At 40.9% G+C, this 24821-nt stretch overlaps 1 protein-coding gene across 2 annotated transcripts in view; it reads right to left on the bottom strand.

Annotated features, from left to right (window-relative positions):
- The window catches only part of LOC308688219 (complement C3-like), a 44436-nt gene that overhangs the window by 7621 nt on the left and 11994 nt on the right, over positions 1 to 24821 (bottom strand). The window contains exons 17-33 of one of the 2 annotated variants that reach the window (XM_081361145.1): positions 24281 to 24410; positions 24017 to 24105; positions 23770 to 23912; positions 23302 to 23508; positions 20325 to 20385; positions 20066 to 20152; positions 19749 to 19952; positions 19125 to 19200; positions 17541 to 17700; positions 17116 to 17211; positions 16817 to 16973; positions 11355 to 11518; positions 3821 to 3973; positions 3568 to 3627; positions 2906 to 2993; positions 2768 to 2816; positions 2555 to 2642 (exon numbers count right to left, since the gene is read on the bottom strand). In XM_081361145.1, the coding sequence (XP_081217271.1) occupies positions 2555 to 2642; positions 2768 to 2816; positions 2906 to 2993; positions 3568 to 3627; positions 3821 to 3973; positions 11355 to 11518; positions 16817 to 16973; positions 17116 to 17211; positions 17541 to 17700; positions 19125 to 19200; positions 19749 to 19952; positions 20066 to 20152; positions 20325 to 20385; positions 23302 to 23508; positions 23770 to 23912; positions 24017 to 24105; positions 24281 to 24410 (2012 nt within the window). The remainder of the gene's footprint in view (positions 1 to 2554; positions 2643 to 2767; positions 2817 to 2905; positions 2994 to 3567; positions 3628 to 3820; positions 3974 to 11354; positions 11519 to 16816; positions 16974 to 17115; positions 17212 to 17540; positions 17701 to 19124; positions 19201 to 19748; positions 19953 to 20065; positions 20153 to 20324; positions 20386 to 23301; positions 23509 to 23769; positions 23913 to 24016; positions 24106 to 24280; positions 24411 to 24821) is intronic. The other variant, XM_081361146.1, reaches the window with a different exon arrangement.

Here is a 24821-nt window from a genome sequence, read left to right as displayed (position 1 = left end):
TAACATTACTATTAATATTACTTAACATTACTATTAATATTAAGGCAACACACCACAGGTGAATAAGGTATTTTTTAACTAATAGACAATCCCCATACTTTTCCAGTTCATCAAGACATTACATTTTGTATTACAAGTTTTCTGAAATGCAGATGATGAAATACGCAGATGAGGCATTATCTAATTAAAAATGAACTAATTTGCATTCATTTCTGAAATCAGAGCATTGGATAAAGCCAGATTACAAATTATTGGTGTGTGTAAGAGCTGCTGAAGTTGAAATTTCTGAAAAAGAAAAAGAAAATCCCACAAGAAATGTACTGCGATTTAAATCTACAACCTCAAATAAACACTTAAATGTGTATTTTAGATGTTTTCTTTCCACTAGTCTGAAAGTCAACTTATAGAAGCAAAATCTCAAAATTGACCAGTGCAGGAGAAACAAACAAGCAATGGTTTTATGTGTTTTTTTATAACAATGCATGGATTTAAAAAGTTTTTGTCATTTATTTGATTAAACAGATTTTGCCAGACATTGGTTAAAAAGATCGTCCTTATCTACCATGTCTGCCATATTATGTGTATAAAAAAAATAATTGGATGAAAAAAAAAAAAAAATCAGTGTATTAAAGGCATAATGACATGAGAAACCTAATTTTCTAATCTAATGCTCTTTTGACATACAAGATGTCATTGTACCATAACAAGTTGTGTATGTTTAAAAACTCAAAACTTCCTTGTTAGTCCATAAACAGCTTTTATAGAAACCAAGCTGCAAAAACGACCCATTTTCACTTCCTTTTCGACATCATAGAGATTGACATGGACTGCCTGCACACACAGATCTACTTCTTCATCTTGAGCTCTTTGTCTCTGATCACTGACAGATGAAGTGACAAAAGGAGAAAAATGAATCAATGAACTAAAAATAATATTAACTTCCAAAGAATCCTAATACTAGTAAAAGTTTATTTCCAACTATTTGAATGTCTCAATAGAGCATTATCTGTTTGTTCGGTACATTTCACTGTGGATTCAGATGATCTCTGTTGGTCTGTTGTGACTTTCAGAAGAAGTCATTGGAGTTTAGTGTCAATAAAAGCTCTTTTTGCTATTCAGTTATGACACTTACATTATATTTACAGTTCACTTCTACACAGCAAAATCCCCAGAGTTAAATTAAGGGTATGTTTACACAAAAATGGTATGCTTAAATCTGAGAAGTTTTTCCTTTGAGTTTTCCACATACAAACGACACCATTGTCAAAACGATCCCCAATCACACAGATCCCCCAAAATGACTAAAATGCTGTATTCTGCTGACAAGGCCATTAGATGGCGATGAAACACTATAGATCAGTGGTTCCCAAACCTGTCCTGGAGTACCCCCAACACTGCACGTTTTCCTTGTCTCCCTAATCAAACACACCTGATTCAACTCATCAGCTCATTATCACATGATCAGGTGTGTTTATTTAGGGAGACAAAGAAAAACGTGCAGTGTTGGGGGTCCTTCAGGAGCAGGTTTGGGAACCACTGCTATAGATTGAACACATAATACGTATGTGTATGCAGTCATCATTTTCAGAGATTTGCATTTGTGTTGTTTACACAGAGACTATTTTCAAAAACTTGCACTTTGAAACCAGTTGAAACCAGTTTTCAAAAGTTTGCGTTGTCAGGCACCCACAATGCTGTTGTCGTGTAAATGAAGGGCCAAAACGCATAGATTTTTTTTACGTTTTTAGCTGAAAATGGTGTTGTGTAAACAGCCCTTAACTCTGCTCAGAGTACATATGGTCCCACTCTAAAGAGTGTTAAAGTAACTCTGAATCAGAATTGAAGCTAATAAAATAATTAAATGATTAATTAAGTGATGATTGAATGTTAGTGATGAACACCTGATGATAACAAGCAGAAATATAGTTGCAAGCAGCGATACGGGGCCAAGCCCCTGAAGCAGCAGCAAAAGCAGTCTAGAGCAAAAACAGCAGAAATTGAACATACATGATAAAACAGCTGGTTCAGAAGTACAGGTAAAAATGAACTTAAAATGAACAGAAGTTCAGATGAGAATGAACAAAACATACTTATTTCTAATCCAAGAGAAAGAAAGATTAGTATAATACTTGAATAACAAAGATAACAAAGAAATCACAGCTTGATTTCATCTAAGGCTGTGGCTGAAGTCAGTTGTAGTTCTTGTGTTTATCTTTTATTCTGTTCTTGTTGTTTCTCTTTCCTTCAGTGATTCTGCTTGTTAACAACAGGTGTTCCTCATTAATGCTCAATCATCACTTAATTAATCACTTAATTATCTCTTTAACTTTAACTCTGACTTAAGAGTTACTTAAACACTCTTTAGAGTGGGACCATATCTAAGCAGAGTTAATTTAGCTCTGGGGATTTTGCTGTGAATATAATATTCCTCATAATGAAGTTTTTCTAGCTTATTTGCAGTTCACTTAAATAGTCCTGCAGTGTGATTTTTTTTATAATATAAATATCTGCAATGTATGTTTCTTAATATGTAAATTGCATATCCTCACAGCACCTCTGTAGGACCTCCTTCATGCTTTTGAAATCCTGTCAGTAAACCGACATCCAGAACAGTCCTGGCATCTGTTGTTTGGTTTTTGTATCTGTGGAGATAAATAAATCTATATAATATATTATTTACAGGTTTATGAACTCAGTCGTTCTTTGTGCATTAAAACAAGAAGAAACTTGAAACTTTAAGAAGAAACTCGGTCATATTTTCACTCACAAGATTTCCACAGTAAGCTTGTAGCTTTCAATGGCTCCAAGGAAATTTACTGCATGGAAAGATAATTCAGATACTGATATTACACACTGCGAGTTTCAGTTTTACAGCTATGAGCAATGAAACAACTTTCGATCTTACCGCCATGCTCGTGTTCCATTTTGACACTCAAATCAAAGAGTTTACAGTCAGATTTATTAACAGGTTTGGCATAATACACTGTGAACACCTGAAAAAGGCCAAAAACACTTTCATATATAATACATTATATCTTTGTTTTCCATTTATAGAGTTTATTATTTTTATTTAGATTTTATTCATTCATAGATTAGATAGATAGATAGATAGATAGATAGATAGATAGATAGATAGATAGATAGATAGATAGATAGATAGATAGATAGATAGATAGATAGATAGATAGATAGATAGATAGATAGATAGATAGCAAATGAAATGAAATGAGGAACTCGATTTTTAGTTTAGTGCATGGTATCTTTACAGTAACATACCGTAGATCAGTGGTTCCCAAACCTGTCCTGAAGGCCCCCCAACACTGCACGTTTTCTTTGTCTCCCTACTCAAACACACCTGATTCAACTCATCAGCTCATTATCACATGATCAGGTGTGTTTGATTAGGGAGACAAAGAAAACGTGCAGTGTTGGGGGTCCTTCAGGACAGGTTTGGGAAACACTGCCGTAGATTACAGTAAATAACTGTACAATTAACAGTAGTTTTAATTAAAGTTTTACAGTTTGGAAAACTGGAAAATATGTAGTTTTTTTTTCACTCAAACTCACTGTGAGAGTTGCTGTTCCAGTTCCTGTTGCAGTCACATTCAAGTATTTATTTAGCAAGATCTGTTGAATGAACACACGCAGATAATTGTGTCATCAGAACAATCAAATAAATGATGTAATAGTTGATGTGATCCATTGAAGTTATGTTCATGTCATGAATGGCAAAGCTTCCATAATTCCTCATTCACTGCAATCTTTAACTTATTTTGTCATCCGGAAAAGGAAAATAAAAAACATCAGCAATGCGTTATACCTGGTCTGTCCATGCAATATGTACATTCTGTCTTTTAAAAATCCATCTGGTAGGTGTGCTTATTCCTTCCACTGTGAGCTCCACATCCAAGCTTTGTGGGTTCTTCATCTCTGTATGATATTCAGCCACGGCCTGGAACACCATGATGGTCGCCTAAAACAAGAGCATCCAAATATGACTTTTCTTCTACTGTTTCTACTTTAAGACAAAAGGAGAAATTCTGAAGAATGTTTGTGTCAGATATTTTCACATAAAATGATCACGACGGTATAGTAAAAAAGTACTTTTGCATCCTTTTTAAAGGGGACCTATTATGCTCACTTAGAGGTTCATTGTTTGTATGTATCTACTATAATACATTTACTTCACTTAAAGGGATAGTTCACTTTGAAATTAAATTTTGGTATGTTTTAGCTTACCTCAAGGGCATCCAAGATGTAGGTGTCTTTGTTTCCGCAGTAGTTTCAATTTTAATATTTTTAGGTCAAACTGTTCTTGTCTGTCAGTCATATAATGCAGGTCTATGGTCACTATCTCAAAGAGCATGCACAGAGAAGTCCAAATTAAACAATTCCCCATCGTAAGTACACATTGATGGCCTAAGACACGAAACGAGCGGTTTGTGTGAGAAAACGAACAGGATTAGTTCACACAAAACGTACTTGGTTACTTACGTAACCTCGGTTCCCTTAGAGATAAGGGAACGAGTACTGCGTTGCAAACGCTGTGGGAAAACTCCTTTTCTCGAGAATATTGAAGCCTTTATTTTAAAACGCATTGCTGCAGCACATGCGAGAGCTAGAAGCTCGCGTGAGCGTGCTGATTGGCTTGTGCAAAGCAACTGCACGAACCAATGGCGGATCAGCAGAGGAGCGCGGACCAATCAGGGCGCTTGGCACTCTGCCAGAGTCAAGCGCGCGAAACCGCACGTGACAGAAGAGTATAAATATACAGAGAATCCGCCATTTGACAGGTTTAAATCGACTGAAGCGAAAAGACACCTGCCATAAGAGACAATAGCACGGCAAGGCAACGCAGTACTCGTTCCCTTATCTCTAAGGGAACCGAGGTTACGTAAGTAACCAAGTACGTTCCCTTACGAGAACGTTCTCTCGTACTGCGTTGCAAACGCTGTGGGAACACTATTTAAAACGCCGTGCTTGTCGTCTTTGGCCAATCTGACTCACCGAGAGCTCCAGGAAGTACAGAATAGCCTAGGATAAAGAGACCGAATCTTCGGGCCCTTAGATATCCAAACAGATAAAAGCTGGGCCAAGGGCCAGTCTTAAGAGTCCCACAACTCAAGATGACAACCAGTGTCTGAGTCAAAAACTAGTCTGGGTCCACAGAGCCAGCGATAGATAGAGACAACTCATGCCTGCAAGGCAGGTACCATAGAGGTTTAAAGATGCGGACGGAACGGACCAGCCGGCCGCCGCATAAATATCCTACATAGGCATTTCCGTGACTAGTCTGGATCCATAGAGCCAGGGCCTAGATAGAGAGAATTCGTACCTGCGGAGCAGGGACTTCTGGGTTGTAATGTTTCACAGATGTGGACGAAACGGACTAGCCGGTCATCGCACGAATGTGCCAGAAGGAATGTCAAAACTAGCCTGGGTCCGCAGAGCCAGAGCTTAGATAGAGAGAACTCGTGCCTGCAGAGCAGGAACCTCTAGGTTGTAAAATCTCACAAATGTGGACGGGACGGACCATCCGGCCGCCGCACAAATGTCCTCGATAGGAACACCGCTCGACCAGGCCCACGAGGAGGCGACGCCTCTCGTGGAGTGAGCTCTAACACCTATGGGACACGTAAGGCCCAGTGAGGTGTAGGCCAGAGCAATGGCATCCACTATCCATCTGGACAGCGTGAGCTTCGTGACGGGAAGACCTTTGGTTCGGCCCCCGAAACAAACAAAAAGCTGTTCAGACTGTCTGAAAGAGGCTGAACGCTCTAAATAAATTCTCAAAGGTCTGACAGGGCAGAGTGTGAGAGCATCACTGAACTCTTCTGAAGTGGGAAGAGCTGACAGAGAAATAACCTGGGCTCTGAACGGAGTTGAGAGCACCTTAGGAATATATCCATGTCTTGGCCTAAGGATGACCTTAGAGTCATTGGGGCCGAATTCCAGACAGGAAGCGCTAGTAGAGAGCGCCTGTAAGTCACTTACTCTCTTGACTGACGCCAGTGCCAACAGCAGAGCGGTTTTCAGGGAGAGAGGTTTTAGGTCGGCTGACTGAAGTGGTTCAAAGGGAGGTCCCTTAAGAGCCCGTAGAACCAAAGAAAGGTCCCATGCTGGGACAGATGGCGGCCGAGGCGGGTTAAGCCTTCTGGCGCCCTTAAGGAAGCGAACTATAAGGTCGCATTTTCCTAAGGAGGCTCCGGCTTCCAATACATGCTGTGCAGCAATGGCTGCTACATATACCTTGAGAGTGGAGGGGGAACGACCCGCATCCAGCATCTCTTGGAGAAAGGATAGCACTCTTGGTACTTCACAAGTGTGTGGGTCGAGGTTTCGAGCTAAACACCAGCTGGAAAACACTGACCATTTATGGAGGTAGAGGCGTCTGGTAGACGGAGCTCTAGCCTCCTTGATCGTGTTCAGGACGCCCTCTGGGAGGTCCTGGGGTACCCGTTGAGTGGCCAAGCGTGTAGGGCCCACAAATCGGGACGGGGATGCCAGATAGTCCTGTTGGCCTGAGCCAGGAGGTCGCGCCTCACTGGGATTGGCCAAGGGTCTGTCACAGACAGCCGTATCAGCTCCGGGAACCAAGATTGGGTTCGCCAGAGAGGAGCTATCAGGAGCACTGCGCATTTCGTGTCTCTGATCCGTTCGATGACCTGAGGGAGCATCGAGACCGGAGGAAACGCATAGAGGGGAGGCTGGGCCAGTCATGGGCCAACGCATCCTTGTTCTTTGAAAAGAAGATTGGGCAGTGACGATTGTCTTCTGAGGCGAAGAGATCTACTTCTGCCTTCCCGAAGACCTCCCAAAGTAGGAGAACCGTCTGAGGGTGGAGAGACCATTCCTCTGGGGGAACCCTGCCCCGAGAGAGCATGTCTGCTCCTGTGTTCAACGTGCCCGGCACGTGAGCTGCCCTGAGCGAGCGCAGATTGGTGTGAGCCCATAACAGTAGCTGGGTGGCTATGGCAAGCAGGATGCGGGACCTGAGGCCGCCCTGGCGATTTATGTAAGATACCACTGACATGTTGTCCGTCCGGACCAATACGTGGTGTCCAGCCAGGTATGGGAGGAAGGTTTTCAGGGCCAGAAAAACTGCCCTCATTTCGAGGCAGTTGATGTGTAGGCGTCTCTCCGAGCTCGACCAGAGGCCGGAGGCAGGCCTGCCCTCGTACAGGGCTCCCCAACCTGAGTTGGAAGCGTCTGTTGAAATCACCCTCCTCTTGGAGACCACCCCCATACTCACGCCCTGCTGAAACCAGCTGGCGTTCGTCCAAGGGGCCAGGGCTTGAACCCAGCGCTGATCCACCTTGATAATCAATCGGCCTGAGTGCCAGGCGTGGGGTGGCACCTGAGGTGCTAGCCATAGCTGAAGAGGACGCATGCGCAGTAGGCCTAGTTGGAGTACTGATGATGCTGAGGCCATAAGGCCAAGGATCCTCTGAAACGTTCTGAGGGGTGCATGAGAGCCCTCTGTGAACGATGCGGCGAGCCGCTGAATCGATAGAGCACGGGCCGGGGAGGGCCATGCTCTCATAAGAACGGAGTCGAATACTGTCCCCAGGAACATGATACGTTGGCTGGGTGACAGAATACTCTTCGAAAAATTCACCTTGAGCCCTAGACATTCTAGATGGCTGAGGAGCCAGGCTTTGTGAGTATGTGACTCCGCCTCTGACTGAGTCAGAATGAGCCAGTCGTCGAGGTAGTTTAGAATGCGCATTCCCCGCTGTCTCAGGGGGGAGAGAGCTGCATCCATGCACTTCGTGAATGTACGAGGTGCCAGTGCCAGTCCAAACGGTAGAACCGTGTACTGGTATGTCTGCCCCTCGAAGGCGAATCTCAAGAATGGCCTGTGGTGGGGATTCACTTGAATGTGAAAGTAAGCGTCTTTCAGATCTACTGAGAAAAACCAGTCGCCTGGGCGAATTTGCGCCAGTATATGTCTGGTCGTGAGCATCCTGAACGGCCGTGACATGAGAGCCTTGTTCAGATGTCTGAGATCTAAAATGGGCCTCAGGCCGCCGTCTTTCTTCGGAACGAGAAAGTAACGGCTGTAAAAGCCTGACTCGCTTAGAGAAGGGGGAACCCTCTCGATAGCCCCTTTTGCTAGCAGACTTAACACTTCGGTGCGGAGGACATGACACAGTGTGCTGCTGACCGAGGTTTGAACCACAGCGCGAAAGCGCGGGGGTCTGCGTGCAAACTGAAGCGAGTAGCCGTGCTTTATGATGTTTATCACCCATTCTGAAACTCCTGGGATAGCCTGCCAGGCTAGAGCCCGAAGAGCCAGAGGCCTCATCATATCTGGAACGCCCAGAGACGGGGGCTCGAACTGATATGAGGTCAGGGGAGAAATTTTGCTCGTTTTGTGCTCTGTGTGGGTCGCTGTTAAAACAGCGTTTGGGTGCAGGGGTGCGTAACATGTGATGGGCCCATTTTCTGCATACACAACTGCTCCAGCCGCCTGAACTGAAGAGGGAGCTGTGAGTAGCACTCGAGCGATCTTCGGGGCTGGTCCGGCCGCGGCGGGACATAGACCCCTTTTTCTGCTGGTTAGGACGGCTTCTTGGGCTCATGGTCGAGCGTGAGCTTCGGTCGAGGGCCCTGGCGCTTGGGAAACGGGAATCGTTTTGCAGGCTTCAGGCGTCGAGTGGTTTCAGCCGCAGGGAGGGGCTGGGGAACCTGAGACGCGGGCTTTTCCGGTCGCGGCGTGCTCTTGGGGCGCCGTTGGACCGACTAGAGCGCTTGGGCAGGAAGTGCCTCATAGCACTTGAAGCTTTCTGAGCCTCCGTGAAGCGATCAGCGAAGCCATTGACAGAAGGGCCGAAGAGACCGGATGGAGAGACTGGGGAGTCGAGGAAGGCGGTTTTGTCAGCGTCCCTGATCTCCGTTAAGTTAAGCCACAGGTGGCGCTCTAAGACAACCAGGCTAGACATGTTGTGGCCCAGTGCTTGAGCAGTGGCCCTCAGCGCCAAATCTGTAGCACTCCTGAGGTCTTTGAAGGTGTCTGGGTCCGGGCCAGACTCGTCCATAGTGCGGAGGAGCTTAGCTTGAAACACCTGCAGGGTCGCCATAGCGTGGAGTGCAGAGGCGGCTTGACCGGCGGCAGCATAAGCGCGGCTGGCGAGAGCCGAAGTAGTCCTGCACGGCTTAGAGGGGTGCACGGTTTTAGCCCTCCAACTCCCAGCAGTGGGAGGGCATAAGTGTGCAGCGACCGCTTCCTCTAATGGAGGGAGAGAAACATACCCCTTCTCTTCAGCGCCGTCGACAGTGGAGAGCGTTGAAGAAGCTGAAGAGCGCGTTCGCGCTGAAAAGGGCGCGCGCCAGCTCTTAGTGAGCTCATCATGGACCTCGGGCATAAAGGGGGCGGCACGCTGACGAGGGGCCTGTTGGCGCCCCGGCAGGTACCATTCGTCGAGGCGGCTTTTGGTAGGCTCAGCTGGGGAAAGCCAGTCGAGTCCCAGTTCTCCGACAGCGCGAGACATGACACGGAAGAGTTCGGCGTCAATGCTCGCTCGAGTGTCAGTGGGATCCAGCTGAGAGAGAGGGGCGGGGTCCGCGGAGCCCGACCATTCCTCACTTTCAGATGCCGCCATAGATACAGCGTCGTCCATTTCTTCTGCTGATAATCCGAAAGAGACGAGACCTGCCACTTCAGAAGAGGGGCGTTGGTCGCTCTGGGAGAACAGGACTGGAGATGAAGGCGCGGGCGAAGCGTGCGGGGAGAGACCCGGCGTGCATTCGTCAAGATGAGCGCGTTCAGGAGGCCTCTGGTCGCGCCGCTTCTTCCTACGGGGCTCACGGGGCGCCGAAGATGGAAGGTGGGCGGGAACACTCAGCGAGGCGGCGGAAGATCTGGCACGGAGCGTGGCAACAGGCATTCCGTCGCAGTGAAGGCAGCCGCCTTTAGTGAGCGCTGCCTCGGCGTGCTCAGGACCGAGGCAGGCAACACACCGAGAGTGTGTGTCAGAGGCGTGCAGGGAGACCCCGCATGAATCACACACGGTGAGCGGCATTTGAAACAACGCCGCGCGCTGTGAAAACAGCGATTTGCTCTCTTAGAATGCTCTTTTTGAGTTAGAAAAAGGATACTCGTCGGATGCCACAGGGAAACGCTCAGCTGGCAGACACCGAGATGCGAAGCAGTTCCGCTGGAAGGCTGTTCGACGACGAGCGGCTTCACTCTGGAGAGAATCAGCGACGAGGTGAGTCGAAAGCTGAAGGAGATAAAATCTGTCAAATGGCGGATTCTCTGTATATTTATACTCTTCTGTCACGTGCGATTTCGCGCGCTTGACTCTGGCAGAGTGCCAAGCGCCCTGATTGGTCCGCGCTCCTCTGCTGATCCGCCATTGGTTCGTGCAGTTGCTTTGCACAAGCCAATCAGCACGCTCACGCGAGCTTCTAGCTCTCGCATGTGCTGCAGCAATGTGTTTTAAAATAAAGGCTTCAATATTCTCGAGAAAAGGAGTTTTCCCACAGCGTTTGCAACGCAGTACGAGAGAACGTTCTCGTAAGGGAACATGAAGCGTTTGTTTTCATTTCTGGAAAGTCACTGTCAGGGCTGAATAAATCACAGTACAAGTGCTCATTAAAGTCTTATCCATAAACACTCTCTCTCCCTTGCATTATCATCAACATACACAGTGAATTACACAAAACCACTCATTACAACTAACAGCAAAAAATATATATACAGACCTTAAGCGCGCGCTATCCCTTTCATTACTGCTGAGACCAGTATCGATCCGGGGACTATAAGTTGAATCATGAACAGTTAGTACTGATCCATCCTCGAGTAACAGCTTTTTATCAAAACCTGTGTTTTGTATTGTCCCTTTTTTACAAAGCAGTCTGGTGTAAAATGATTCACACAGACATAAACGCATTTAGGTATAAGGGGGCGCATTCCCTTCAAAAATAAAAATGAATCCACTGCGTCTTCAGCGTCTCTGATGACGGGAGTACATGAAGACTTATGTTCACTCTTACATCCAAAAACAAAACACAAATTTTCTTATGAGACATTCTTGTCACTACAGCTGCTCTGGCCTGCAGAAAATGGCGGACAGTGTACAAATCGCTCAGGGCGGAAACCATGCTAATACTGTCTGTCAACAGCCTGTGCAAACTGATGTCACTTTGTACAGAATCTGCAAATGGCTTGTTCTGAGACAGTGCTTATTTATGGGAATAAAAAAAGGAATGGGTGGATTTTTATCATTATAGGGTGGTTGTGTACACACAAAAAAATGCTTTTGTGGTTTGCTATTGGTGGATCTGATGTGAGTGACAGGCTGCTTCGGGAGGAGGAACATGAATTTAAAAAAATAATGATGTGATACCTGTGTGGCGCCGGATCCACCAAATTGGGACTGTTGTGAACGCAGCCAGCGCACTGCCTCTCCTGCTTTATCAAAGTCTTTGTCCTTCACAAGTGCCAGCACAGCATAGGCCGTCGCCTCCATTGAGTGATGATGCTGTCCAGCGACAGTCCAGGACCTACCGGCTGATTCAAACACAAAGCAGGAATAATGACAGGACTGTGTTCCTTTACTGTTATTGTAAACTGGTAGGCACAGCCTATCCAAGATTTTGAGGAAAATGGAAGAACCATTTAATGTTAATACAATTCCTAGTTATTCATTTCACAAACTGTGAGACCTTACCAGGCTTTTTTACAGTAAAATACTGGCAACACTGTTGCCAGTCATTTACTGTTAATTGTACAGTTCTTTACTGTAATCTACAGTATGTTACTGTGAAACTTAATTAATGCACCGAGTTAATTCATTTCACTTGCAGAAACTGACTGCCTTAAAAGGTACAATATGTAAGAATTTTGTATCAAAATATCCAAAAACAGTGTTTCCCAAACCTGCTCCTGAAGGATCCCCAACACTGCACGTTTTATATACGATTTAGTCATGTTTTGAATGAATTCACTATTACACATTAGGTGTTTGCAGTTTTATACTAAGAGAATTTTCAGTGGACTCAAATTAATTAAGTTCACAGTACTATCAGTGTGAATACTAGTTTTTAAACTCAAACTGTGTGAAGCAATCGGTTTCCCAAATGATACGAGTTACTTTCCATGGTATTTTTACGGTAATATACTGTAAAAAAGGAGAGCTGTAAATTAATGGTAAAGGGCTGTAAATTACAGGACATTGCTGGCAACCAGCTGCCAGTAGATTACCATTTTTTTACAGCGCTGACAACCCTGTTTTGAGTCACCATTGTGCTGAAGAGTAGAGCCTGTGCTTCAGTCCAAGGCAAGGCAAGGCAAGGCAAGTTTATTTATATAGCACATTTCATACACAATGGTAACTCAAAGTGCTTTACATACTATTAAAAATAATCAGAAGAAATAAGAATATACAAAACAGTTTAAAATAAAGAAACAAGAAAGAACTAAAAATAATTAAAACAGTTTAGAATAAAGAACAGTTTAAAATAAAGAAACGAGAAAGAACTAAAAATAATTAAAACAGTTTAGAATAAAGACTAAAATAAGACACAGTATAAACAGTCGGACCAACAGTGACACAGTGCTCATTCATTAAATGCAAAGTTAAACAGATGTGTTTTGAGTCTGGATTTGAATGTGACTAATGTAGGAGCACATCTGATCTCCTCTGGAAGCTGGTTCCAGCTGCGGCTGGCATAATAGCTAAAAGCGGACTCTCCTTGCTTAGAGTGAACTCTTGGAACTTCTAGCTGATGTGATCCTAATGATCTGAGTAATCTGTTGGGTTTGTATTCCGTGAGCATATCTGCAATGTATTGAGGTCCTAGGCCATTAAATGATTTATATACTAGTAATAATACTTTAAAATCAATCCTATAAGTAACTGGCAGCCAGTGTAATGACCTGAGTACTGGTGTGATATGATCATATTTTCTGGTTCTGCTAAGAATCCTGGCGGCAGCGTTCTGTATGAGCTGCAAATGTTTTATGGTCTTTTTGGGAAGGCCAGTGAGGAGTCCATTACAATAATCCACCCTGCTGGTGATGAAAGCATGCACTAGTTTTTCTAAGTCTTGACTGGAAACAAAGCATCTAATTCTTGCAATATTTTTCAGATGATAGTATGCTGATTTAGTTATTGCTTTGACATGACTATTGAAACTAAGGTCTGACTCTAAAGACACACCAAGATTCTTGACCTGATTTTTAGTTGTTTGACCTTTAGAGTGAAGGTATGCGTTCACCTTGAGAACTTCATCTTTGTTTCCAAACACAATGATTTCAGTTTTGTCTTTGTTTAACTGTAGAAAGTTTTGGCACATCCAGCTGTTGACTTCATCAATGCATTGAAGCAGAGAGTCAATGGGGCTGTAATCATTAGGCGATAGGGCTAAGTAGAGCTGTGTGTCGTCTGCATAGCTGTGGTAAGAGATTTGGTTCTTTCTCATTATTTGGCTCATTGGGAGCATGTACAGGTTGAACAGGAGTGGCGCAAGAATTGAGCCTTGAGGGACTCCGCATGTCATGGGCGTCCACTCAGACTTATGGTCACCTATACTCACATAATAACCTCTCCCATCTAAGTATGACCTGAACCATTTTAGAACTGTCCCAGAAAACCCCACCCAGTTTTCCAGCCTGTCAAGAAGTATTTTGTGATCGACAGTGTCAAATGCAGCACTGAGGTCGAGTAGAACCAGCACTGATAATTTGCCTGAATCCGTATTTAAGCGAATATCGTTTATTATCTTAATGAGCGCTGTCTCTGTGCTGTGGTGCGGTCGGAAGCCAGATTGAAAATTATCAAAGTATCCATTTGAGTTTAAGAATTTGTTCAGCTGGTTGAAGACAACTTTTTCAATGATTTTGCCTGTGAAAGGAAGATTTGAGATCGGTCTATAGTTGCTTAATATAGTCTTATCCAGATTGCTCTTTTTCAGGAGGGGTTTGACAACAGCAGTTTTAAGGGAGTTTGGAAAACTTCCATAGAAAAGTGAGGCATTTACCACTTCTAGGAGATCTGCTTCTAAACAGTCTAACACACTTTTAAAAAAAGATGTGGGCAGTGTGTCAAGGGCGCAGGTTGATGTTTTAAGGTGCTGAACGGTTTCTTTCAGAATTGTGCCATCAATTTCTTCAAAATCAGACATAGTAACTACTTTCTCAGGTTGTAGTCTGATCTGACTGACCCCAGCGCAACTCAAGGATGTGCTGATCACCTTTCTAATATTATTGATTTTCTCAGAGAAAAAGGTAGCAAACTCACTACACTTGCTGTCGGAGAGCATTTCACTGGGAATCTGGCTTGGGGGATTTGTTAGTCTGTCGACAGTAGCAAAGAGATTTCGAGTATTATTTAGGTTTCTGTTTATGATATTGGAGAAGAAAGTCTGTCTAGCTTTGCCTAGTTCCATATTGAAAGCACGAATGGTGTCTCTATAGATGTTATAGTGGATTACAAGTTTTGTCTTTCGCCACATGCGCTCTGATTTTCTGCATTGTCTTTTCATAATTTGCACTGCTGTTGAGTTTCTCCAAGGTGCTTTTTGTTTACCATTCTTCCTGACTTTCACAGGAGCAATATCATCAATTACATTTTTAACCTTCGAGTTAAAAGAATCAAGGAGAGAATCAACCGAGTCAGCAGATATGCTCGGTGTTAAGGATATAGCCTTCATAAATAGTACACTAGTGTTCTCATTTAGGCATCTCTTCTTGACAGACACAGATCTAACTTCAATGGCAGGAGAAATCAATAAATCAAAGAAAATACAGTAATGATCAGAGAGTGGACTCAAGGAGAAGTCCAGGAGAAGATCTAGAAACATTGATGATTTGCTGCATGTTGCTTTATTTAACAGGTGGTGACTGTGTAGTAGTTGATGACGCAGTGGAAATCTCTTTATTTACAATATTTTTTATAGTGGTCTCAAATGAAATAAGTTCACAGTAATACTTTGCTCACATTATTAGTGCATTATAAATATTATTTAAATGAAATTTGGTCAATTGAAGGCAGTCAGTTTCTGCGAAAGGAAACAAGTTAACATGAGTTTTAATTTAGAGCATGGTATTTTTACAATAACATACTGTAACATTACAGTAAAGAACTGTAAAATCAACAGTAAATTACTGGCAACAGTGTTGTACTGGCAACACGCAGTGTTGCAGTGAGATAATTATTGGAATATGTAAGTGATTGTTGAGCATTAGTGATGAACACCTGCTGTTAACAAGCAGAATTCATTCATTCATTCAAACCTTTATTTAATCAGGATAAAAAAAACTCCTTGAGATTAAAAATCTCTTTTACAAGAGTGTCCTGGCAAGTGGCAGCAGCTCGGTTTCAAATAGACATAGAGGCACTTACAGGTAAATACATAGACACACTTTCACGCATCATATTCAAACAACAATATCATCATTAAAAAATAAAATAAAATAAAAAAATAGGTCCTAAATCAATTTAAAAACAGTGACAGACAGACTGCCTTTGTGCAAGATGTTTAATTGAAAATGTTTGGTTTGTAGTCACTATTATGGGGATCAGTGTTTGCTTTAGTTGGGATGCTGACCCTTGACTTTTTAACATTAGTTTTTTTCTGGCCGCTTGAACTGTGTGTGTCTTAGACAAGCAGAAGTTCAAAATGTTTTAATGAACTATATGATTTCAATATCCTTCAGAATAACTGATTACAGAAACATTGGTGGAGCATGCTGTAGATTCACAGACATATGATTAATAAATATTAAATATCTATAAAATGTTAAACTGGTTTGTAAACTGTTTTCACACTCAGTGGCTGGAAGTCAGTTGTAGTTTTTGTGTTTCTCTTTTTTCTGTTCTTGTTTCTCTGTCCTTCAGTGATTCTGCTTATCAGGTGTTCATCAGTTTCTCACTTCACTCTTCACTTTGTCAAGGGGACTATCTTAGTGAACTAATGCAGGGAATAGTGAATGAGGGTATAGGGTGTGATTGGGAAAACAGCCTCTGAGTGTCGATTTTGAGCAATGTTAATTCACAGTATAGCTATTTTCTCGAAAACGACAAATATTACCCAGAATGCACTGTTTTCTACAGTATATTACTGTTTTAATGGAAAATAGTATGAAACTATCAGAATTTGTGCCTTTTTTACAGCAAGGCTTAACAGTGCATCTCAGAATGTGTGTTCCATGTTTGTAATTTCACCGCTGTTACATATAATATAAAATAAAATATTACTGAATATTACATAAAATAAAATATTACTGAAGTCCATCACTGCTCTTTCCCATGAACGTGACTAATCTGCCAATGTAATTACAATCGTTCAGAAAACCGTGCTAAAGTGAGTCTTGAGGGTGAGAAAGGGAGGGGGAAGCGAATCCATAGCCAGAAACTATTGCTTTGAGTATTTAAGGAGGCGAACCTCCCTTCATATATGAACCAATCATCGTAGAGATGTAATTTACTTGAAATTAGTTTTAACTGCTTCTGTTGGTAATCTAGCAAGTGAATTCATTATGGAGGGTAGAGATATTGAACATGTAATCGCCATTAAATTTACCAAGCTGCCATTCAAGCTGCAGCTCCAAATTTAAAACGAAGGAAGACACCAGCTGGACATCACAGGACAGTACATCAAACTGAGCATCAGTCATCTTCACTAAATATGACTGAACGTGCTCTTTTAATATAGACATTTAAATAGACAGCAGGATGGTTATTTTTCTTCAAATGATAGGTGAGTGAAATTATTAAATCAATTTAAATCGTCTTGCTATATGTGTGTCTAAAAGTAAAAAAAAAAAAAAAAAAAAAAAAAAAAAAATAAGTAATCAAATACAAACCTTCTCCTTTGGTGGAATGCCTCATCAAGATCTCTTTATTGAGTTTGTCAGCATTGGCCATGGCGTAGGACGTCATCGCAACAGCGTAAGGATTGGTCAGTTGTGGAAGTCGACCTTCTAAGAAAGCAACAGCCCTCCTGATACTTCCATCCAGACTCTATAAAAGAGTGTGTAAGAGGTTAGACTTAGATCAAATCTCAAGACCCTGCATTCTCTTTCATTCTGTTGCATATAGATGTTTCTGAAAACAAATGCATGAATATTAATTTGGTCGTGCAGATGTTGCTGACTGTACTTACACCAACTGATCCAGCACAGATCTGTCTGCCCTCTTGCATGGCAATCACAACAAAGGCCGTCAGAGAGGCATCAGCATCTTTACCTTGTACATCACCCTGGAATAAAGCACACATAAACAGACTTTATCACAAATCATTCTAATAGCTGAGTTTTGGTTTGGCTGGTCAGCATGGCCCCATTAGAAGATGCTCTGTCTGGCAAAGTTATAATATAATAGCACACTTTGTGCTTCAATGAACACTTTCAGCTCCATGAAGATCCTACGATAGAATTGGGCCTATACCTTGGCACATAATGTTTTTTCTTTGTACTGTAGTTTACTGTAATCATTTCATGCACAACTACTGGTACACCATCATTGCCTCCAACCAGGTGAACTCAAATACAGTCAGTCATGACATTCATAAGATAACATTCAACTTACCACCATCGTTCCATGAATTACAGGTGAATCCTCTTTAAAGGAGCCGTCTGCCAGTTGTTTGTGGAGAACCAGCCACTTGAGGGCGCTGCAGATCACATTGTCCTCCATAGCAATTAAGTTATTGGCCATGATGAAGACTTTAGCCACATATGCAGTCAGCCTTTAACAGCCAAGCAGAATAATAAGGATAATAATTAAGCTCATGAAAAGTCTTAAATATCTTAAATGGCATAAGAAAAGTCTAAGTTATTTATTTATTTAATTTTAGGACTGAAAAACAGTAATCGTGATACTGCTTAATGTGACTGTTAAAGTCACCAGAAAATCAAAATGGCCATTTAAAAAAAAAAAAAAAACATAGCAGTATTTAATATAAATGATTTATCTGTGCACATCATCGTCATAAAAAAAAAAAAGAACATTCAGTATATACAGTAGATTTTATGAGTATCTGCACAGTAATCTGTTTTTTTTGGTCTTTCTATAAACACATTATTATGGTATCGGCAAAATAGGTGGGGGGTGGGTTGGTGTTCAACAGAAGACACCAGTGGTGAGATCCGCTCAGGGAACCAGATACTTGACACTAGGGCTGAATCCGAAAATCGCTCCCTAAATCCACTAATGAAAAAGGAGTGAGCCACACAAGGGCCGTCATTCCACGCTGCATGTGGGCCAGATCCGTATTCCACAAGTGCCAGATGTGGGCCGTATCTGGGCCGAAACAATGTTGCTATCTGGGTAATGTCCACTATGGTTTCGGACACCACTGCAAATGAAGGTCCCCTCAAATAGTGATTTATTTAAGGGTATAGGGGGCAATTTCGGACACAGCTTTGGTGAAATAACCTGCAGGAGAATGGGAGGACACAGGCAGAAGCAGGACACAAGATGATCAGGTGAACACAATCAAGCAAACGAGGAATAATTCACCTACTTATACTATGCCCTGAAAGTATGTACTTTTTGTGAAGAAAGAGTACATACTTTTGAGTGTGTAGAAGAATAGTAGATAAGCTTTAGGACATACTATCATGTCATATGGTTGCTCTCTGATGCATCCTGTCACAGTAAACTGACCTGTCAATCATCTTGTCAAAGATAAATCCTCCACATTTCATTTCATTTCATTTCATTTCCTACCGTATTGGAGAGAAATGCAGAAGCACGATGATCTGCAGTCGTGGGTCTTTCTTGCGGAGACTCTTCTCATATTCATGCATAACAATGATTTAAAAGTTAATGGCCAAACGGATCTTTCTAAAAGTCAACCTTGTTATTGCAGATGAAATATAACATGGATAACATTAAATAATTTTTTTTTTTTCAGGTTAAACTTTGATTAGTCACTCAAACCTTTATCTAAACCTCTCATTGTCGTTCGCGCATATCTGCCATGTTTTGTAGTTTTTTAACACTTTTTACTCGTGTTTGTAGTTCCTGCTCCAAAGCGCAGTGGGTTATGGGTAATATGAGCTGTTTTGTGCTGCGTTCCAGTCCACTTTTAGACACGCACTTACGAACTTACCTAAGCACTTCCCCTCGGGGGAATCCAAAATACCAAAAACACAGAAATTAATTTACCAAGTGCTGCTCAGCCTGTTTGTCCAGGTAGCGTAGGATCCATCTGATTTACGGTAACTCAGCTGCCGTTGATAACCTTAATAATGAAAAAAAAAAAAAAAGAGTATTTGTCTTTGTTCATCATTTATATGTATTTATATTTATAAAATGTTGTGATGCTGAATTCAAGATTTTCTTAAGAGTTATCTTTCAGGGTTTTTTATTTATTCAAATCGTACACTGCGTCCGAAATCAAATACTTCCCTACTATATTGCATGCGAAAAACAGTACGCCAACAGAGTAGTATGTGCGGATGCATAGTATTGGAAAAACAGTAGGCAAAAAGTCCCTGGATGACCTACTACTACTTAGATTCTGGAGTTTGCATTCGATGGACACTATGGACGAATGGGATTCGATTTACTATCCCATGAGGCCACGGGAGAGGATTTATGAATGACAGTGAACTGTCGCCAGTAACAGCATGGTGAATGTAGTATGTCCGAATTTCATTCATACTATATAGAACATACTCTTTTAACGGTCATGAAGTTCAAATATTTAAGTGTAGTACCAACTCAGACAGTACGTGATTTCGGACGCAGCGATAGTCAGATTCTGTGTATCTGTTGTATCCTGCTGACCTGTGTTGATGTGTGTAATGGCTTCATTACGGCGGTCTATTCCAACAGTCTCCCACTGATTGGTGCTGTCCAGATAATGAGTGGCAATGACAGGTAGAGTCATGTAGATCATGTTCTCCTCTCCATTACCACTGGGCTGGACAATAAACCGTCCCATGAAGTCTCCACTGATGACGTGCTCGACTTTCTGAGAGATCTCTTCACCTGGAAGGAGGAAAGAGGAATTTTCATTTTCTGTATTATTCAAGACATGAAGGAATATGTTGTAATCAGATGATTGTAGATCTATTAACCTTACTAGGTTTTTTTTTTCTTACTAGTGACTGTGACGAGCCAGTAAGCAGGTGTGTCTTTAATCCGATCACGTGGGATTTCAGGTCTTATGACTACATGTTGCTCTCCACCTGGGGTGAAACACATGGGACATGGGAAGTGTGAGGAGTCATTAGAACTGATCATAGGAGAAACATTTTGGATTGCTTTGGTGAGTATCAAGCCAGAAAAAAAGCAGATGATTGTGATCTCTTGATTAGAATGATAATGGTTATCAATTCTGTGGTTCTCAATAAAACTCACCAGTTTGAGCAGGACTGAGCTCCAGATTAAATGTATTTAACTGAACTAGCACACCGTCAGACTAAAACAGAGAGAAAGAGAGAGTTAGCAGCCGATATAATGCAGGTTTCTCATGGTCTTCAACTTTTCCAGCATCTTGAAATGAGTTATCAGTTATCATCATTATCATTATCTTGTGACCAAAACAAGTGAAATCCTCCAATTTCTATTGACCTGATATTTCTCTCTCACACACACACACACACACACACACACACACACACACACACACACACACACACACACACACACACACACACACACACACACACACACACACACACACACACACACACACACAACACACACACACAACACACACACACACACACACACACACACAGGTTATTTACAATCAATCTTGTCCAATGAACATTAAATATACATTTGGTAACTATGCAAAGTGTACATTTGGTAAACTATTACTTCATGGGGAAACTGAACCAATCCAGGTAGAACAATTTGATGTAGTAAGAAATACTTAAATTCTTAAAAAGTTAGTTCAGAATTTTCATTTTTGGGTGAACTAACCCTTTAATAGAGCTTGTACATGCATATCAATAATTGGAGCACAAAACAACAGCAACAAAATTAGGTTTTAAATGAGCCCTAACTGAATCTTGAAACCCTAGATGCAAGTTTAATATTTTAAATAAAAATGTTTTAATTACTTTACTATTTTTCACATATCATATAGCAAGTATTACACTGTTAACCCCTGCTGTAATGTCAAATTCTGACAGTATCATACCATTTTCCTTTAAAACAGTAATATACTGTAGAAAACAATGCATTATGGGTTATATTTGTCGTTTTCGAGAAACTAGCAACAAAATTACTGCCACCACTGTTGAGAGACGTGTTGATTTTTGATATCTCTGTTTCTACAAGACAGTGTTGCTCTGTTCCTTTGGTTGTGCATGATTTGTAAAAAAAAATAAAAATAATTGTCATAGTAACTCATTACTGTAGTTTCACAGTAGTGGTAATGTAACACGTTTGATACTATGGAAGCTTATGTGTAGCAATATTCAATTTGAAATGTAATATGCAAAATGACAATGCAATATGTAAAATGGCAATGCATTTCTGTATTTAAATTTAAATTTTCCCATCATTTGTGCAACGTTTGGTGCAAAATGAAAATGAAAATTAAATTATAAAATTTACATTTGCCATTTCATACACTAGTTTTAATATGTAAATTGGATAAATAATTTAACGCTTTATAAGTTGCAAAATTTAAATTAAAATGTATTACAGAAATGATTAGATATGTTTAACATGTTCAAGCAAAAACTGTGGCAAAATTGTAATTTAAATGTTATTTTTTCTTAATTGCATTTACACTCACAGTTAAGACACTTGCGATTGCATTTCCATTAAGTGTCACGCAATGTATGGAATGCCAAAGCTGCCAATATTAAAAATAAATAAATACATAAATAAATATACAAATAAATGTAAAAAAGAAAAAATAAATAAATAAATATATAAATAAATAAATATACATAGAAAAGCAAAAAAACGAAAATAAAGAATTATTTATAGATTTATTTCCTTATTTATGTATATATTTATTTTTTTTCCATATTTATTTATTTATTCTTTTATTTATTTATACATTTATTCATTTCTACATTTATTTATTTCAACATTTATGTATTTGTACATTTATTTATTTCTTCATTTATTTATTCCTACATTTCTTCCTGCGCAGGGTAATGAGTAGGGCGTGGTTTACCTCAGACATAGCAATCGAGCTCAGAGTAAGCGAAGGCGAAGGGTTGAGGCCACAGTGATACCCTGTCGCGAAACACAATAAGTATAGCTCACTGACGTTGATGCGGTCTGTGACTGCGAGGTATATTGTCAAAATCCTAAATCTTACTGTCTGTGTGACATGGATAGGCTACTCTTTATTCCGGACATGGCCTAGAACATCGTTTGGTCTGGATTTGTAAAATGTCCTGGGCTAACAAACATGAAACAGGGACTCTGAAACGGAAGCGTTTGATATTTTCCATTTTTCGGTCAGAACTCACGGAAAGGAAGCAGGGCACATATAGGCTACAGTGAAGTCGACGCAAGCATACTGACCAATGCTTTTGAAACAAGACCATTGCATTTTAATGTAGCCTAATTTCCAAAAACAATACTGACAGCAACAGAATTTTTTTTTAATTCTATTAAGCGGTGGTAGTCTTTAGCATAAACTCATGTCCAGGGCCAACCTTATTAAATGTATGAACGTCATGTTAATCCACATCGATAAATTCAGTTAGAGGATAAGACTGTAGGGCAGTGTTAATTTCGTTGACGAATAATTTTCGTCATTATTTTCGTCAACGACATTTTTTCACAGACGAAAACGAGACGATAACTAAATAAAAACTAGTTTTGAATGACAAAAACTATTCATTTAACAGGTGGTGCCTGTATAGTTGCATTAATATATTATATTAATATAATTTGCAATATTTTATCGTGGTCTCAAATTAAAAAAAGTTCACAGTAATACTTTGCTCACATTATTTGTGCATTACAAATTTTAGTTAATACATTTAAATGACAGTTGGTCAATTTAAGGCAGTCGAATTCTGCAAGTGAAATTAGTTAACTTGAGTTATAATTTCATTTTTACAGTAACATCCTGTAGATTGCAGTACAATTAACAGTAAATTACCACCAGTGCAATATCAGTTTAATCAAAGTAATAATTAGCTGATTATCAAAACAGTTGTTAGTTGCAGCCATATTTTGTTACCAGTTTGTTTTTCAGAACCTGATACAGTGATTCAGATGCAATTGAAGTTCTGACAACGCTTTAAATTCTGAACACCTTCCTATTTACATAGAAACCCAACAAATCATCCTGTTCCCTATAAAACTGTTAGTGTGAACATATTATTGAAAAACAAGTGCCAGTCAGACGTACCACCACCTTCAGGGTCTTTCTCACTCCATCCTCATACTCAAATAATGAAGCTTTCACCTCAATATCATGATCTCCCAGAGTCATGGGAATAATCACATATGAAACCGCTATGCTGGAGTCTTTGTCAATGTTTACTGTTGTTCTGTATTTGCCTTTCTTACTGGCAGAGCTGCAAACATGTTCTGTCTCCATAAACTCCACACGCACCTGTGAAAACAGAAGAGTGAGACACATATTACTTCAATATCTAGGAAACTTCCAAAATTAATGGATTTGAAATTAATTTAAAATGTGTGATGGACATTTCTGTTTTGGTAAAGGACATTATCCTACACTTTTCTTTAGTTTGAGTCACAAGCATCTCAGAAGCCTGAAATGAGTCTCAGGATCCATGTACTACAATGATGCACATAGTTTTAATGTACACCATAAAACCTGAATGCATTTTTTATATTAAATCTGATGTACCCTCTTCAGATTTCTTGGTGTGTAGTTGTGAATAATGGCCTTGATTTCCAGTTGTTCACCGCGCACAGCTGAATAAGGGATCTTTAGGTCAATGAAAAAGCTCTTAAAAACGATCAGCTCCTCAGGTTCTGCCACACAGATGCCTTTGAGGAGGAACACAGACACACAGAAGGGTTTAAAGCAGCAGCTCCTGTATGATGATGATGTTTTTCAGACCATGTATCCTGTGTTTGCAGCTTCATCTTACCAAGTGTTGGTGACAGACTGACAGCCAAGATCTGCCAGGTAGTAATAGAGTCTTTCAGGTAGATCACTTTATCTCTGACTGGTGCTGGACTGAGATATGAGGAAAATACAAGAAGACTGATGAAGTACTCTTTTAATGGTTGTTTCTCGTCAGACTCACACACACAGTCACACACACACACACTATGTCACCAACAGCTCATGTTGAATGACATAATTTGCAAGTGGTGTAAACGGGGCTCAACTGACCGGCTCTCCTACTCACCAATTCTCACATAGATCAATCTCTTCCCAAAGCCAACTCTCAGGGAACTGAGTACGTGACACGATATCATCAGAGTCTGTATAATAGTCATCATCATCATCTGTTGTAACAGATAAAAATGTGACAGAACCTAATACAGCAAAAGGACAAACAATCAAGTTTGTAAACAAGTTTGAGTTTTACAAAGTCAAGTAAAAATGTATTAGGGTTCCAAGCCCTGATTGGTGCTAGAACCCTATGCACTGATTTACCAATCATTTATTTTCTGAAAGTGTATTGGGGGAATGATATACATTTGTGAGAGAATGCAAAAGTATTGTCATAATATTTTTCCTCCCATCTCATATTTTTCCCATCATGTCCCTTAACGGGCTCTGTAGACATCATGGCTGGATCATTACTAGCATATTCTGATAATCCTCAAGATTATATTAACTTTATTCCAATACAGGGTCCATTCAAGCCACAATGATAGAAAAACAACAGCAGAGATGAACTCTAAAACATGTTTAATCTTTAAAAGGGTCGAATCATAAGAGCA

The sequence above is a fragment of the Scardinius erythrophthalmus genome (genome assembly GCF_964197995.2).
Source record: "Scardinius erythrophthalmus genome assembly, chromosome: 3".
Lineage (NCBI taxonomy): Eukaryota > Metazoa > Chordata > Actinopteri > Cypriniformes > Leuciscidae > Scardinius > Scardinius erythrophthalmus.
The sequence above is the reverse complement of the archived record's forward strand: the minus strand, read 5'-3'. Positions and strand labels throughout refer to the sequence as shown.